The 16,803-nt window shown below is 47.2% G+C and overlaps 1 protein-coding gene across 6 annotated transcripts in view; it reads right to left on the bottom strand.

Moving 5' to 3' along the window:
- SPEF2 (sperm flagellar 2) overlaps positions 1 to 16,803 on the bottom strand; it is a 110,256-nt gene that overhangs the window by 88,058 nt on the left and 5,395 nt on the right. For all 6 annotated transcript variants that reach the window (XM_077346964.1, XM_077346967.1, XM_077346965.1 and 3 more), the window contains exons 2-8: positions 12,979 to 13,081; positions 12,567 to 12,819; positions 7,632 to 7,802; positions 6,460 to 6,600; positions 4,490 to 4,572; positions 2,843 to 3,044; positions 1,971 to 2,159 (exon numbers count right to left, since the gene is read on the bottom strand). In XM_077346964.1, the coding sequence (XP_077203079.1) occupies positions 1,971 to 2,159; positions 2,843 to 3,044; positions 4,490 to 4,572; positions 6,460 to 6,600; positions 7,632 to 7,802; positions 12,567 to 12,819; positions 12,979 to 13,081 (1,142 nt within the window). The remainder of the gene's footprint in view (positions 1 to 1,970; positions 2,160 to 2,842; positions 3,045 to 4,489; positions 4,573 to 6,459; positions 6,601 to 7,631; positions 7,803 to 12,566; positions 12,820 to 12,978; positions 13,082 to 16,803) is intronic.

The raw sequence follows: 16,803 nt of genomic DNA, 5'->3' as shown, positions 1-16,803 counted from the left end.
TGTCCAACCGTGAAGTTGGCTTTTGTTTAAATCCCGGCAACATGTCCTTGATCATGTGCCGTGTTACATTTTTCCATGGAGAATATGCGCCCCCTTGCCTGTAGGCAGAGAGTCAAACTACACTGCTTTCTCCCTACATGTTTTCATGCGTTCCTGCAGCTGGTTTATGATAATTGTCTTTTAAAGAGGGGAGAGGTCAAATGGGCTCAGAATAGTGCTGTGGAGGATGAAAGAACATCTCCCCCTCCCCTGCAGTTTTCTCAGATAACCACCGTGCAAGGAAAGGGGATTTTTTTCTGCACAAATACTTCACATGGAACACCGAAATCGGCAAGAAAACTGCTTTGGAAGAGGAGGCAGGAGTCCCCCATGGTGCCATTCCGAGCCCAACTGAGCTCTTTCACTCTCTCTTTTTCAGGAGCTGTTCCCCACAGCCTGGTTAAAAAGAGGTAACATTGGTCTGGCTCTGACAGTGCAGTCCTAAGCAGAGTTACACCCTTTAAACCCAGTGACTTCAATAAGTTGAGAAGGGCATCACTTTGCTTAGGCTGGGCAAACTGTGGCCCTCCAGATGTCCATGGATTGCAAGTCCCATGAGCCCTTGCCAGATGCCCATGGACATCTGGAGGGCCACAGTTTGCCAACCCCTCCCCTAGAATCTGCTTTCTTGGGCCTTGCCCTCTGCATGTTCGGCTGGCTTAGAGTATCCTGGGAAGAGATGGTAGGCAGCTGATTAACTGACAGGAGAGGGTAGCTGTGTTAACCTGACTGCAGTAGTAGAAAACAACAGGAGTCTAGGAGCATCTTAAAAACTGCCAACATCTATGGCAGGCTATGAGCCTTTGTGAGTCACCGAAGAAGTGAGTATCTGAAGAAGTGAGCAGTGATTCCCAAAACCTCATACGCTGCCACCAATTTTGTTATTCTTTAAGGCGATCCCAGACTCTTGTTCTTCCCTAGTGTAACTAAGAGAGGGCTTAGGTTCTGCTTGGCACTGATTTGGACTACAGTGCACTGACGTAGTCTAGGACAGTGGTCCCCCCGGTCCTCAGACCAGTCCTGGTCCGTGGATCAGTCGGTACCGGGCCGTGGCTCCTCCTCGTCCTCCTCCCCGGCTGCTGCCTCGGGGGCGGCCCTGCCACTCTGCCGCCGGCTCACATTTAGTGCTCTCCAGCAGCCGCCATGGCTGGGGCTCCCCCTCGGCGTGGCACTGCGCAGCTGCTGCTGGCAGCGACCCCCAGTGGGCGGCGGGAAGACAGGGACACCGGCAGGAAAGCAAGTGGAGCAGGGGCTCAGGCGGTGGCGGCGACATCCTTTGGCCAAAGACTACCCGCCCCCCCCCGGGCCTCAGTAAAATTGTCAAGTGTTAAAAAGGTTGGGGACCACTGGTCTAGGGGACAACCAACAAACAGACTCATACCCAAGGCAGCCTCACTGCACTCAGGCTGCAAGGACTGTGCCAGTAACTTCCACTCACGCCTTTGTTAAGGGGAAGTCAGCCCAGCATAAGTGGATTTACAGCACACAGACACACTACACTGTAATTCAGCTACTTTCCCCATGTAACAACTTAGTGCGCACGAATGCACTCGGATGGTTCATGCCTCAGTCGCCAAAGAGGCTTGGGTGTCACTGTTTTTCGATCTGGCTTTGCATCTTCCAACTCTGACAAGAGGGCAACAAGGTAACATTCTTGTCATGCCTGCAAAATTCTGATTTTGGGGCAGTCCTGTTCAAAAACCTTAGGGAAGCTAACCTATGGAAGATCCTGTCTTGCACAGAAGACATTTCCCAGCATCAAGCTTTTCTGACCATTTAAAGGTGAGACCTTTTAGCTCCATGATTTCGGAAATCTTTAGGCTCAAATCGGCGTCAGAATAAATGCATTCCACTTGTGATTACACCACGTGGGCAAAGTAGCCTGGGTCGGGGGGAAAGGAAAAGGAGAGAATAAAATAATCTGTGCTCACTGCCTCTCTGTCCAGGGCTTCTTGGAACTCTTTCAGGCGCCTTTCCTCAAACTGTTTTTCGCGGTAGATCCTGTTCTGCCATAACACTTCTTTCTCGTGCCGCACGTGCATCAGCTGCACGGCGATTCTGCGCTCCTGCTGAGACTGCCTCATCAGCCGGTTGATGAGCTGCTCCTCTCTGTAGGCCTCCTAAAGAGAGTACAAAGCGACCCGCAATCAAAAGGTTTGACTCGATACAGCTTTACAGGCAGAAAACATGAAACGAATTTTCGTCGGAAATAGCCAAGGATGAACTCCCCAGTAACTAGGCTACTAATTACAAGCACAAACATAGAATCATAGAATCATAGAGTTGGAAGGGGCCTTACAGGCCATCTAGTCCAACCCCCTGCTCAACGCAGGATCAGCCCTAAGCATCCTAAAGCATCCAAGAAAAGTGTGCATCCAACCTTTGCTTGAAGACTGCCAGTGAGGGGGAGCTCACCACCTCCTTAGGCAGCCCCCCAGAGAGCACTAGGTTCCACCAACACCAACAAACTTGGTGATCCCTGGCTCCAGGAAGCACACTTGAACCTCAACCAGAGCCAGGGCTTTCTCAGTCCTGACCCCACCTGGTGAAGTGGGGCAGGCAACATCGGGGACTTGTCGGAGTTAAAACAAATCTGGGTGGGCATGTTCACAGCTTTGCTTCCCAACCATATTCTGCACACTTGCACCACTTCTGTGGTCTCTTGAAGCCTGAAGAATGTTTCAGGGGTTTCGCAATGATAAAAAAGTTGAGAAACACTGGCTCACACTGAATTTTTTGCTGGTCTCCCAGGTGCGATTGGCCTCGATCTAACAAACCAACGTGGCTACCTTCTGAAACTCACTTCTTGTGTTTCATGGGCTACTAGCTGCTCTTGCAGCATCTTCCTTCGCCTTTTCTCCCGCTGCTCGCGAGCAAAGGTGTTTTCTTCAAGCCGTTTCTGAATTTTCCTTATATATTCATCATCCGAGTACGTATTCAGCAGCTGGGTGATCCCAGGTGCCGCAGCATCCATGTCTTTTGTCTGCAATACCATCTGCAGCATGCTAAGGAAACAAGAAAGACAGCTGGCATCATAGGTTTGGCAAATGCAACAGGGGGAACCATTGCTTGTCTGCTCCGTAATATTATTACAAATTGGCAGGGTGGCACTGAGGTCCTTTCCAGAGTAATGGACCCAACCTGGAGACCCAACTGAGCGTCCTTTCGGCTTTGGCCCAGGCGCTTCATTCATTCTGGCGCTACTCGTACTAGCCATCTGCTCATCCCCAGCAGCATATTGCACACCTTCCGACCTAAGGGGCTCATCTTCCGGCGTCATATCGTTTTGCCTTTTGAACTTGTCCATTGGGTTTTCATGGCAAAGATACTGGAGTGGTTTGCCATTCCCTTCTCCAGTGGATCACCTTTTGTCAGAGCTCTCAGCTATGACCTGTCCGTCTTGGATAGCCCTACACGGCATAGCTCATAGCTTCACTGAACTACACAAGCCTCTTCACCACTACCCCCCCCAAAAAAGACACGTTGGGCTCCCTTCTCACATATTTCAGTCTGTGGCCCCCTTCAAATGTCCCAGCCCCCCCCCCCGGAGGCCATATGGCCCCAGTTGAGAATGGCTGATTTACCGTAGATCTATATTTGAATCCAAGTTGCTACTGGACTCAAATCTAGATCTAATCTGCCATTCTCAACAGGGACCATATGGCCTCCTGGGGGGTCCTGGGACACGTGAAGGAGGGCACAGAATGAAATATGTGAGAAGGGAGCCCAACGTGATTTGGCGGGGGGCGGTAGCTGAGTGGATGAAATACCCTTTTTGTCACGTATGATGTCATCAATTGCTAGAAAGTATGACCATCATGGCAAAGAAAAAGGAATCATGGAATCCATTCCTTTGTGTGTGCTTGAATTAATGCATTCAAGGAAAAAATGAATGTGCATGCTTCTCTTGGTTAAACATATCTGTCCCAAGTATGTATAAGACAAGGTACACTGAGTATAGTTAGTTCACTCTTAGCTTAGGCCTTTGTTAGCCTGGCTCACTGCAAAAATGGCCAGCCTACAGCAGAGGGCCAAGGAACCTGAGAAGAGTTCCTAAAGCAGCCATGGTGGGGAAAAAAGGTTGCGAATGGCTGGCCTAATTGGTGGAATTAAACACCCACTCTAAGCAGAGAACTGTTGCCAGTGAACAGCGGCCTCCTTTGCTTCAGAGACACATGCCACCCAGCACCCATTGTGCATTCATTTATTTCCCCTGCTGAGCTATAGCTGCCAGCCAACACAAGATGCAAAAAGGGAATGGAGTGCACCTAATGAAGCAATCTTGACAGATAAATGGCAAAAACATTTCATGGGCTCGCCTGTACAGCAAACAATTTACCTGTTAGGAATGCCAATTAACCGAAGATGAGTGGCAAGTCCAAGACTGGAAAGCAACACAACAGGACCGTGAAGTGCAATTGGCTCAGAAATCACCGTTCCCAGTCGTTACCTGTCATTGAGTTTGGTGAGGGTGTGCATGGAGGTCTCTTTCCTCATCTGCTGTTCAAACTTCCGGATTTCTGTGTACGTGCTCTGCAAAAGAAGCAAGCTCGCTTGACCCACCTTCTTTCCGTTCAATACATGAGCCAGGTTCTATCCTACAGTTAGAAAGCCCAACCATAATGTTTGACGCAAATGTGTGACTTGGCACTCTCGAGTTTCTCAAATTGTATGTGTAGCTAGGGCAGGCGTAGTCAAACTGTGGCCCTCCAGATGTCCATGGACTACAATTCCCAGAAGCCCCTGCCAGCATTCGCTGGCAGGGGCTCCTGGGAATTGTAGTCCATGGACATCTGGAGGGCCGCAGTTTGACTACCCCTGGTCTAAATGGTGCCAGGTCAACAAACATACAGCCCAAAGGTCCCCAAATTCGTACCCAAAGGCACCATGGCACACAAAGATACATTTTGTGGTGCCTGCCGTGTGCTTTTAAAAGTGGGGGCAGGCAGGTGGGTGCCCACCAAGGCAACTGACTATGATTTTTTTTTTTTATGTTGCTTCAACAGCAGCTGCCACTGCAGTTCACGGATCTTCACAGTGTGACCGACGGTAACCTGAGGCAGCCATTTTGTGACTGTAGCCTCTGGTGTAGTGGTTAGGAGTGCAGACTTCATAGAATCATAGAATCATAGAGTTGGAAGGGGCCATACAGGCCATCTAGTCCAACCCCCTGCTCAAAGCAGGATTAGCCCAAAGCATCCTAAAGCATCCAAGAAAAGTGTGTATCCAACCTTTGCTTGAAGACTGCCAGTGAGGGGGAGCTCACCACCTCCTTAGGCAGCCTATTCCACTGCTGAACTACTCTGACTGTGAAAAACTTTTTCCTGATATCTAGCCTATATCGTTGTACTTGAAGTTTAAACCCATTACTGCGTGTCCTCTCCTCTGCAGCCAGCAGAAACAGCATCCTGCCCTCCTCCAAGTGACAACCTTTCAAATACTTAAAGAGGGCTATCATGTCCCCTCTCAACCTCCTTTTCTCCAGGCTGAACATTCCCAAGTCCCTCAACCTATCTTCATAGGGCTTGGTCCCTTGGCCCCAGATCATCTTCGTCGCTCTCCTCTGTACCCTTTCAATTTTATCTACATCCTTCTTGAAGTGAGGCCTCCAGAACTGCACACAGTACTCCAGGTGTGGTCTGACCAGTGCCGTATACAATGGGACTATGACATCTTGTGATTTTGATGTGATGCCCCTGTTGATACAGCCCAAAATGGCATTTGCCTTTTTTACCGCTGCATCACACTGCCTGCTCATGTTTAGTTTACAGTCCACAAGTACCCCAAGGTCTCGTTCACACACAGTGTTACCTAGAAGCGTATCCCCCATCCAGTAGGCATGCTTTTCATTTTTCTGACCCAGATGCAGAACTTTACATTTATCTTTATTAAATTGCATCTTGTTCTCATTTGCCCATTTTTCCATTGTGTTCAGATCTCGTTGAACACGTTTTCCATTGTGTTCAGATTTCCATCGTTTTCCATTGTGTTCAGATCTCGTTGACTTCTAATCTGGCACACCGGGTTGATTCTGCACTCCCCCACATGCAGCCAGCTGGGTGACCATGGCCTTGCCATGGCTATGATAAAACTGTTCTGACCGAGCAGTGATATCAGGGCTCTCTCAGCCTCACCTCCCTCACAGGGTGTCTGTTGTGGGGAGAGGAATGGGAAGGTGACTGTAAGCCGCTTTGAGCCTCCTTCGGGTAGAGAAAAGCGGCATATAAGAACCAGCTCTCCTTCTTCTTCTTATCACAGTGTCAGCCATTTTGTGGTTGTGCCCACCACACTGCCTCAGAATTCCAAAATTGCCCACAGGCGGAAATAGCATGGGGAACCCTGACGTGGCACATTCCAGCGTGTAGTTTTTGTTTTAATCAGAGATCAGAAATTAAAAACAAAACAAGCCCTGACACTTACTTCTGCCTCCCTTTTCTTCCTCAGCAATTTCTGGGCTTCAATCGCCTGCATGGTGTGCTGCGGCAATGGTTTTGGGATCTGGATGATGGCTGCTTGAATCTTGGCCATTATTTCATGCTGCCTCCGTCTCTCCACAACTTTCTAAATTCCCAACAAAAAGCTAATGAGCCAATTTTTATGGGGGGGGGGGAAACAGGCTGGGAAAGAAATATTAATTGCCTCCACAAAGCAGAATTGCTTTACAGCAAGTTCATGGGAGAGTTAGCGGCTGCCCACACAGACTTCACAAGCACATAAACAAAATGATGGGGATAAAGCAGGCAATAAGAAAGGGAAGCTGAGAGTTTCTAGAGACTTTAATCATTATAAATACAGATTGCACCTCCTATGGGTTTGTCAACCACAGATTTGGGTTTTCGTTTTTTGCTGCTAAGGTACAGCTGAATTACGGAAATTCTGTAGGGTTTTCAAGGAGAGGGTCTTTGAGGGGTGGTTGGCCATTTCCTGCTTCTGTACTGTGACCCTGGTATTCCTTGGGGGTCTCCCAGGGCTGGCTCTGCTTAGCTTCTGAGGTTTGACAAAATGAGGCTAGCCTGGGCTATCCAGAGCAGGGCAGCTGTGGGGAGGGGAAAACAAACACTCCCCTCTTGCAATCGGCAAATACTATTTGGCATTTGTGAAGGGCCCCTTCCACAGATGGCTTCCCAACGAGCAAACAGAAGGGCAGGATCTACATTAATGAGAAGTCCTACCTAGCCCCACGCCCCCCCCCCAATTCTACTCATAACTGTGTAACAACATTGAGCCTTAAGATATGGACATGGGATGGAATTATATCAACCCCTGCAGATCTCCTGCTACCTTCACCAAATTATTATTCATCAAGGCCTGAGCAAAGAGTTCACCTCTCAGGTTTTTATTCTTGAAGGAGCTTATGGGGGTGGAGGGGACAGAGAGAGAGAGACAGAGAGAGACAGAGAGAGATCCAAAGTCACCTAGCCAGCTACCGTGGTCCGGTGGGAACTCAAGTTTGGGTCTCCCAAGCCCTTGTTTGGAATACTTGACCCCTACACGACACCAATGGTCAATCACAGCATAACCACAAGAAAAGACAGAGTATAAATGAAGGAAATAAATATATCTGTTGGGTGAAATGAAAAACAGCTGTTCACCTTTTCCATAACTTTAATTTTTCTCTCCTCTTGCAGTTTCTTGGCTTTCTGCTGCTCCACAAGTTGCATCTGACTTTTCTTATTGTCCATGTCCTTGGCTTTGTTCTGGAAGTTGTCTGAAATCTGCTGGAGGGACAGGTCTGCTTGACGTGGCACTAAGGTCTTCAGGCGCTAGAAAGACAAGGTTTTCAAAAATCTGTGAAGAAAATATTGGTTCCCCTCCAGCTGTCCGTGGACGTTGCAGAGCGAGGATTGCCCATTTCTCAGCTACAAAACCAAATGGCTTCATTGATTTGGTTCTGTAGATCAGGCGCTACTAGGTTGTAATCTTAGCAAGTGGTTCCAACAAGGTTTCTGAGAGATCGACTGCAGAATAATATCCATATTTGGAACGGCGTACTCGAGCTTTTTTTTTCACAGAGAAAGCAATATTCAAGTCCAATCGAACCTTAAAGGTCAATGAAATATTACAAGGTCAAAGCCACTTAACTTAAATGTTGTTCTACTGCTGCAGGCTTTCTCAACTTGGGTTTCATGAAACCGGCTTGCTCCTGCCTGCTGCCGCATCACAACCCTGGTATTCTTTGGAGGTCTCCCATCCAAATATTAGCCAGGAATGACCCTGCTTAGCTTCTACGATCTGACACGATCAGGCTTGCCTGGGCTATCCAGGTAGGGGCAGTGTAGCACATAAGCATCATGTGGCAAAAAGGGTGTAGAGGGGGCAGGCTAGAATGCATTGTGCAACTAATCCCTTATGTAGAGAGGTCTCTGCATACCAGCTACAGTAAACCAGGGGTGAGCATGTGGTGCTACCCGAACCAAAAATATCAGTATTTATTGGTACTTGGGGGGAATGTTTTGAGTTCGATCCCAGCAGCTGGCTCAAGGTTGACTCAGCCTTCCGTCCTTCCGAGGTCAGTAAAATGAGTACCCAGCTTGCTTGCTGGGGGGTGAATGGTAATGACTGGGGAAGGAAACGGCAAAACCACCCTGTATTGAGTCTGCCATGAAAACGCTGGAGGGCGTCACCCCAAGGGTCAGACATGACCTGGTGCTTGCAAAGGGGGATACCTTTACCTTTACCTTTACTGTCCCTGAGCTGCTATCAGTGACAGTATTTACCCACGAGGAGCCCCAGCAGCCACATCAGGCAAGAAACAACACACAGAGCCCTGATCTCTTCATTCAGGCCCAGAGCCAAATGCCTGGAATCTTACTTCCATACAAGTAGATTCAAATCCAGAAGCACCTTAGAGACCAACGAGATTTTCAGGGTATAAGTGCCTGACAGGCAACACTCCCTTTGCGAGATCTGACGAAAGGAGCCTTGAGGCTCGAAAGCAACAAAATGTGAAGATCTTCTTGGTCCCTCAGGGGCTCCTGGACTCTACCCAATCTCGCTAGAGATGCTCATTTTCTGCTCCTGGACACAAAAGCAAAATGCAACACTGTGCTAAGCAAGATCCACATTCATTTCATTATTAGCAGCTATAACGGGAACATGACTGCCAGACCATTATATATGCAGTAAAGGTATCCCCTGTGCAAGCACCAGGTCATGTCTGACCCTTGGGGTGATGCCCTTTAGCGTTTCTTGGCAGACTCAATACGGGGTGGTTTGCCAGTGCCTTCCCCAGTCATTACCGTTTACCCCCCAGCAAGCTGGGTACTCATTTTACCGACCTCGGAAGGATGGAAGGCTGAGTCAACCTTGAGCCGGCTGCTGGGATTGAACTCCCAGCCTCATGGGCAGACAGCTTCAGACAGCATTTCTGCTGCCTTAACACCCTGCACCACAAGAGGCTCTATATATGCAGTAGAGATGCTAAAAACTTTCCGTGAACGGCACCTAACATAATTTCAAATGGACCATCGCCTCCTCAGTGCTTCTGTTACATAACACTTGGATGCTGAAACTGTGGGTAAAAAATGGATCCCAAAATATAAAAGCTCAGAGACGGATTTCCGGATAAAAGGCCGGTTTGATTAATAATCTTCCTCAGTCTGCCAATATTTTGGATGTCATTTTCATTTTTCAAAACATAATGGAGTGGAATACGTCTTGGAAAAGGATACTCAAGATAAGTTAGCAAGCTTCTTTCAAGCCTTGCATTACTCAGAGAGGAAAGGAAGCAGCCTAGATGAAGAATTGGGATAGCTAGAGGGTGTACCTATAACAACATTTATGGAAGAACACTGCAGAATATTAAATCAAAAAATATCAATTCAAGAAATTAATGATGCAATAGTTGTAATGTAATCCCATAAAGCACCTGGACCAGATGGATTAGTGGCTGAATTCCACAAAAGAACGCTTCATGTAATAAAAGCATTGTTGCATCAACTAATCAATAAAATTACGGAAACTTCAGAAAGACTGATTCCAGAATCCTGGGAGCGAGCGTCAATAATTCTTATACATAAAGCCGGAACAGATTCATGCGTACCACGATCATATAGACCGATTTCATTACTGAATGTGGATTATAACATTTTTGTTAACATTTGAGCGAAAAGGCTCAAGAGATGCACAGGAGACGTTGCTCACGAGTATCAAACAGGCTTTGTGCCCAAAAGATACATGAAAAATAATACTCGTCTAGTGCAGGGGTAGTCAAACCGCGGCCCTCCAGATGTCCATGGACTACAATTCCCAGGAACCCCTGCCAGCGAATGCTGGCAGGGGGCTCCTGGGAATTGAAGTCCATGGACATCTGGAGGGCCCTGGTCTAGTGCTACACACTATGGAAAACGTTCAGAAGACACAGCAATGTATGGCTTTTGCTTTTCTCAATTCAGAAAAAGTGTTTGACAACTTTCAGTGGAAACTTCTACAAGCCACTTTACAAACTATGGATTGTGGAGAGAGGTTTCTGAAACTAATCCAGCATATATATTTAAAATAGGAAACCAGAATTCTGGTAAACCAAATGCTTATGCCCCCCCCCCCCCCCAATTCAGATAACTAAGGGTAGAAGACAAGGCTGCCTGTTGTCCACTTTATTATTTAATCCGGTCCTAGAAACAATAGCAACAAACAAACAAAAATTGTTGGATGTTATTTAAACGTTGCCTGCTTAGTTAATCTTCTGCTCCTCAGCCTTTCTCCTCTGCTCTAATCTAGCTGATGACACTGTGCATGGTACCTTTGCAGACTCCCTTGTCTGCAACATCCCTTTCATTTGACTGGGATTTAAGGACTCAGGAACCTCTCCCTTCCTACTTGTATCTGACAGAGGGGATTGTGACTCTGGAAACTTTCTCAGCCTCGAAGATGCTGCTGGGCTTGAATCTGGCTGTCAACACTATTCATTTTCAGCACCCTTTTACGAGGCCCGTAAATCTGAGCACGGAATGTTTATAGTTGCCTGTTGCTCCAGCCCAGTTTAAGCCAAGAGGAATGTACGAGGAAGCAAGGGCATATGTGTGGGTGGGAAGGACAGCAGCCATCTCAGCGTGAATTTGGCCCTGCTGTTAAGTGGCTTATTTAAAGTCATTCTTGCCCTGATGGAGGGAACACAGCCAGCTCCGTACGTGGGCATCGACGCGAGACGAAGGAAACATATGTTCAGAGGGAGTCACAGTTCGGTTCTCCTTATTTAGCTTCCTAGGCATTTTGCCCAGTTTCAACTCCCCAATATGCTTGAGCAGTGAGAGCGTTTTGCCCAGCAGCTGTTTGCTTCGAGAAAGAGGAGGAAGAACTACTCAGGCACCTGCCGAGAGAAGGCAAAGGAAGGAGAGCAGAGGGGTTCAGTCAGTACGTAAGACAAGGTGGTTATTATGGCCGACACCTGCGGAACTCACTCACTCAGTACTGTGGACAGTTCTGGGTGCAAATCTAGACAGATATGTGAGGTAGCCCATGTAGTTAGGGGAATCTCATGGGTGAAGTGGAGACTCCCACACACAAATACACTATCAAGTTCTGGATAAGCCTTTCTCAACTTTTTTGCCATTGTGAAAACCCGTGAAACATTCTTCAGGCTCCAAGAAACCCCAGAACGGGTGCGATTGAGCAGAATGTGGTTGGGGAGCAGAGCTGGGTATATGCCCACCTGAGCCCCTGCCCTTTCCACCCCCTCCCGGCCCATCACTGGCCATTGGGGGGGGGGGGAGATCAACATGACCACATATGGTCATATCACCCGATAAATGTTTAACAACATTTAAAAAAATATATAAATAATTAACTCGCACCCATTTGGGATACGCTTCCAGGAGAAAGCCAGGTCTAGATAAAGGCATGCCAGGACCACAGAGTTTATTTTCTGGACTTGAGAAACCTTTGTAGGGCCTTTTATTTAACAATAACAACAACAAACCCCTAGATTCTGGTTTTGAGTACTGGTAAAGGTAAAGGTATCCCCTTGTGCAAGCACCGGGTCATGTCTGAGCCTTGGGGTGACGCCCTCTAGGGTTTTCATGACAGACTCAATACGGGGTGGTTTGCCACTGCCTTCCCCAGTCATTACCGTTTTACTCCCCAGCAGCAAGCTGGGTACTCATTTTACCGAACTAGGAAGGATGGAAGGCTGAGTCAACCTTGAGCCGGCTGCTGGGATCAAATTCCCAGCCTCATGGGCAGATCTTCAGACAGCATGCCTGCTGCCTTACCACTCTGCACCACAAGAGGCTCTTGAGTACTGGTAGGTTTGGCTCATTTTAACATTGGTCATTTTTACCATTGGTAAAGAATGCTTTTATGATTTTATTGTATTTTCTCTTTAACCCTGTGAGCAGATCTCTGCAGGGCTGGCATTTACCTCTTCTAAAAGTAGGATATAAATGCACCAAGTCAGTCAGTCAACCCTTTCCACCATGCTACTCAATGAATTTGGACTTATGCTTGCTACATCCTTTTGACATTTCACTGGCTGCGTGCCACCTAAAGGGACTCCCTGCAAAGAATGGTTCCCCTTCATACCAGCTCACCTCTCGGTACATCTCAGTCCCAACGCTCTTGAGCTTCGCGGGAGCCGAGGGCCTCATGGCGTCCATGGCAACTCCCGTGAGTCCAGCCTTCTTCTTCTTCTCCAGAGCCACGTACAGCTGGTACACGAGCTTGGTGGCAGCCCCTCGCTGCTCGGTCATGATGTTTCGGGCCACGTTCTGGTCAAACTGCACGCCCAGGAGCTGCAGGGTGGGCTCCATGCGGGAGAAGTTGTTAAGTTTTGCATTGGCGACCCTGTAAGGTGACACAGCAGGAAAGGTCGTTGCACAGCAGGCAAGGTCGTTGCACAAGGCTTTGGGACCATCAGGAAATGGGAAGGCCTTTTGCAGCCCCTTTAACCTGAGAAGCTCATCATTCCGCAATAAGCATCAACTATGCCTTGAAACTACTAACCTGCTTTGCGAAAACTGGTCAAAGTCATCTTGAAGTTCATACTTGTGTAGAAGTTCGCCAATGAGGTATCCAGAGGCAAATTCTCTAGGAAAAGTTTCTTGATCTGGTTGAATGAAGAAAAGGGGGGGGGGGAAATCTGTTTTTAGAATCATAGAGTTGGAAGGGACCTCATGGGTCATCTAGCCCAACCCCCTGCACTATGCAGGACACTCACATCCCAATCGGTCATCCACTGTAACCTGCCACCCCCATGACCCTCCACAGAATAAGCCTCTCCGTCAGATGGCTATCTAGCCTCTGTTTAAAAATCTCCAAGGATGGAGAACCCACCACCTCCCGAGGAAGCCTGTTCCACTGAGAAACCGTTCTAACGGTCAGGAACTTTTTCCAGATCTTGAGATGGAATTTCTTTTGAATTAATTTCATCCCATTGGTTCTGGTCCATCCCGCCAGCGCAAGAGAGAACAACTCTGCTCCATCCTCTATATGGCAGCCTTTTAAATACTTGAAGATGGCAATACTTTCGCCTTTGACTTTTCAAGTATTCTGTTAAGAAATATCAATTAGGGCTAACTTGATTTTCACCCAACTTTTCACCAGTTTGTTCAAATATAAGGACTGAGAGGAGTTGCAGGGCCCATAGAGCCAGTTTAGGGATTTGCGAGGCCCTGGCCAAATACAATTGCGGTGGGAGCAGCAAGACTGGGGTTGAAGGCCCCCCCGCCCACCCACCCCCCACACACAGGGGTGTCACTCCATATGCCCTGAAGGAGGAGAAAAGGGAGAGGAGTAGCGAGGCTCTGGCCCCAAGACATAGGGGGAGGAAGGCCCCATGCGGTGCCCCTGGAAGAGCAAGGCCTGTAGCACATGCTTCATGGGTAAACGGAGCCTGCTGACAGGTATACTACCACTGGGGCTTCCCCATGGTTTATTCCCAGGCAGCTCAGGTAGAATGGATATTGGTCTCAGGGGTGAGTAGGGGATGTTGGCTTGGCAAGGAACCACTAATCAACAATATACTTCTGATCAGGCAGCCAAAGAAATGCTCCGTAGAACCTTGAAGATTTAAGTATTTAAGGTGCCACTGGACTTTTGCTGCGGTTTGCTATAACAAAGGACATTTCCACATGGAGACTGGCTATTGTGGTTTCCCAGTTACTGATATGGCTGAGCAGAAAACACAATTTCAATTCTTAGCAGACAGCTGAAGATTCTTTTTTTTTCCAGGAGAGAATGCAGTCAGTTCAGTTCACCCAACCTAGAAGCCGTTTTAAACTTTTATTTATTTATGATGATTTGATTTATAGACCACCCCCTTTGCAAATGGGTTCATCAATAGACAAAAACATTCGTAAACAGATTGAAACATTCTAAAAATTAAAAACAACCAAACAAAGCCCTATTTCCCCCACCCCATCCACCTTCAGTCTGGCCTGCAAGAATCAGCTGTAGAACAGGTGCATATAATTCATGTATTTTTATGTTTTATTTACATACAAATAGCAAAGTGGCTGATAAACATTTTAAATAGAAGAGTTGTTTTTTATACCCTGCTTTTCACGGCTCAAAGGGGTCTCAGAGCAGTTTACAATCGCCTTCCCTTCCTCTCACCACAACAGACACCCTGTAGGATAGGTTAGGCTGAGAGAGCTCTGACAAGACTGCTCTGTGAGAACAGCACTATCATGGCTGTGACTGCCCCAAGGGTACCCAGCTGGCTGCATGTGGAAGAGTCGGGAATCAAACCAGGCTCAACGGACTAGAAATCCGCTCTTAACTACTACACCAGGTGCTGATTTTGACTTTTAAAGCCTTTCACAACATGGAGACAGTATATTAGTTGGGCTGCCTTTTCCTTTAACAACTTGAGCATCAACTGCATTCTGCCCAGCAGTTCCTACAAAATATGCCATCAGATCCACTGCAGCCTGGAAGCAGGTGTTCTCAGCAAAGTTCCATAGGACCAGAATGAGCCCCCAGAAGAAATCAAGTGATCACTGCAAGAACTTAGGAGGCAATATACGATGGAGCTTAAAACATAAATAAAACACTGTGGCAACTCTAACATGGCGCTCTAACATGGCAGGTTACTGTGCCGTTTCCCTGCCTTAGATCTACAGCAGTGGCTCCTGAGCCACCAGGACTTTTGCAGAAAAGAAAGAAAATCAGCACTAGAATATTGTTATTATCTATCTATCTATCCATCTATCATCTATAATATGTCTATGTCTATGTCTATGTCTATGTCTATGTCTATGTCTATCTATCTATCTATCTATCTATCTATCTATCTATCTATCATTGGATTGTTATACCACCCTCCTTGGCATTGTGGGCTCAGGGCAGGCTACAACATTTAGAATACATATCATAGCTACATTCAAAATAATTAATCAGTTAAAATTAATCATCGCCCGCATCGGCCATGGGTCCTAGGTTCTGCAACCCCTCTTCCATTCTTGGGGTGGGTTAATTTTTTATAGATATAATGCTGTAGCAATAGATGTAATGAGTTCTCTGAATTCTCAGCTTTTTTAAAGAAAATGAAAAGAAATAAAGTAGTTGTCAGTTGAGAAGATGCACCTTTTCCCTTATATCTCCACAAGGGAAACAACTGGAGTCTTACTTTTTTTTTGAAACAATGAAAGCGGACAGTTCAGAGTACCTGCTACACCTCCTGTTGCAACAGCTACTCTGAATTCTCCACTTTCAATTGAGAAATGGCAAGAGTCTTACCTACAAGTCTACCAAAAACTCAACTGAAGAAAATGTCATACGTATTTTTTGCACTGAGCCTTGCCCTGAATTCAAACCACATTGTGCTATAGCATTATGGAAAGAATCTCCAGGGAGCCTACCTTGAGTTATCAGTGCCAGGTTAGGAAATACCAGGATATTTGGGGATGGAACCTCAGGAGGGTAGAGTTTGGGAAGACAATGGGGTATAATGTCATAGAGTTCACCTTCCAAAGCTTCCATTTTCTCCAGGGGAACATCTCTGTTGCCAGGAGATCAATTGTAATAGTGGGAGATCTCCAGCCACCACCTGGAGCTTGACACTTCTAAACCTATTTTGCCAGGGAACAGATCTGCATAGTCTAGAGCAGGGGTGGCCAAACCGTGGCTCTCCAGATGTCCATGGACTATAGTTCCCATGAGCCCCAGGGGCTCATGGGAACTGATGTCCATGGACATCTGGAGAGCCACGGTTTGGCTACCCCTGCTCTAGAGATTAACCCCCTCCCCTCCTGCCTTGATATATTAATTGATTGTAAGTCAGCACACAAATAGAAGGACCAGGCATTTAATTTCTCAGCATTTCAAGGCTCTGTTCACTGTGGAAGCAACACAATAACTGCAGTCTGACACATGGCATAGAGAAGCTGGAAGGTAAAAGGGCAATTTAAATGTTTATATCATTGCCTCCTCCCACGGCCCAAAGGGAGCTAGAAATCTGCTAGTCTTGCTTTCCATTAGAGAATTTTCATGGCGCGGTGTGGATACGATTGTACCTTGGGGGGAAGGCATTTGCCACTGAAACAGTAAGACCTGCTGGATAAACACATACGTACAAGGGAGGGCTGTCCCTCCAGGGCCCTTGTTAATTGAGGAAGCCCAACTGCTTTGGGTCTCCGAAATCCACAGAAGACTCCTGGCTGACGAAAACCCTCCCTGTTGTTGTCCCCCCCCCTCCCCAGGGGAGTTCTGGGAATGTGAAGGGAGTGTTGTGTAGCTTGGAACAAGCACCATCTAGGAAGGTATTTCACTTATGAATGGAAAAAAAACATGCCCAGGTACGCACGGATCTACCTCCCAAGGCATGGG

The sequence above is a fragment of the Paroedura picta genome, chromosome 7 (genome assembly GCF_049243985.1).
Source record: "Paroedura picta isolate Pp20150507F chromosome 7, Ppicta_v3.0, whole genome shotgun sequence".
Classification (NCBI taxonomy): domain Eukaryota; kingdom Metazoa; phylum Chordata; class Lepidosauria; order Squamata; family Gekkonidae; genus Paroedura; species Paroedura picta.
This window is presented reverse-complemented; position numbering and strand designations above follow the sequence as displayed.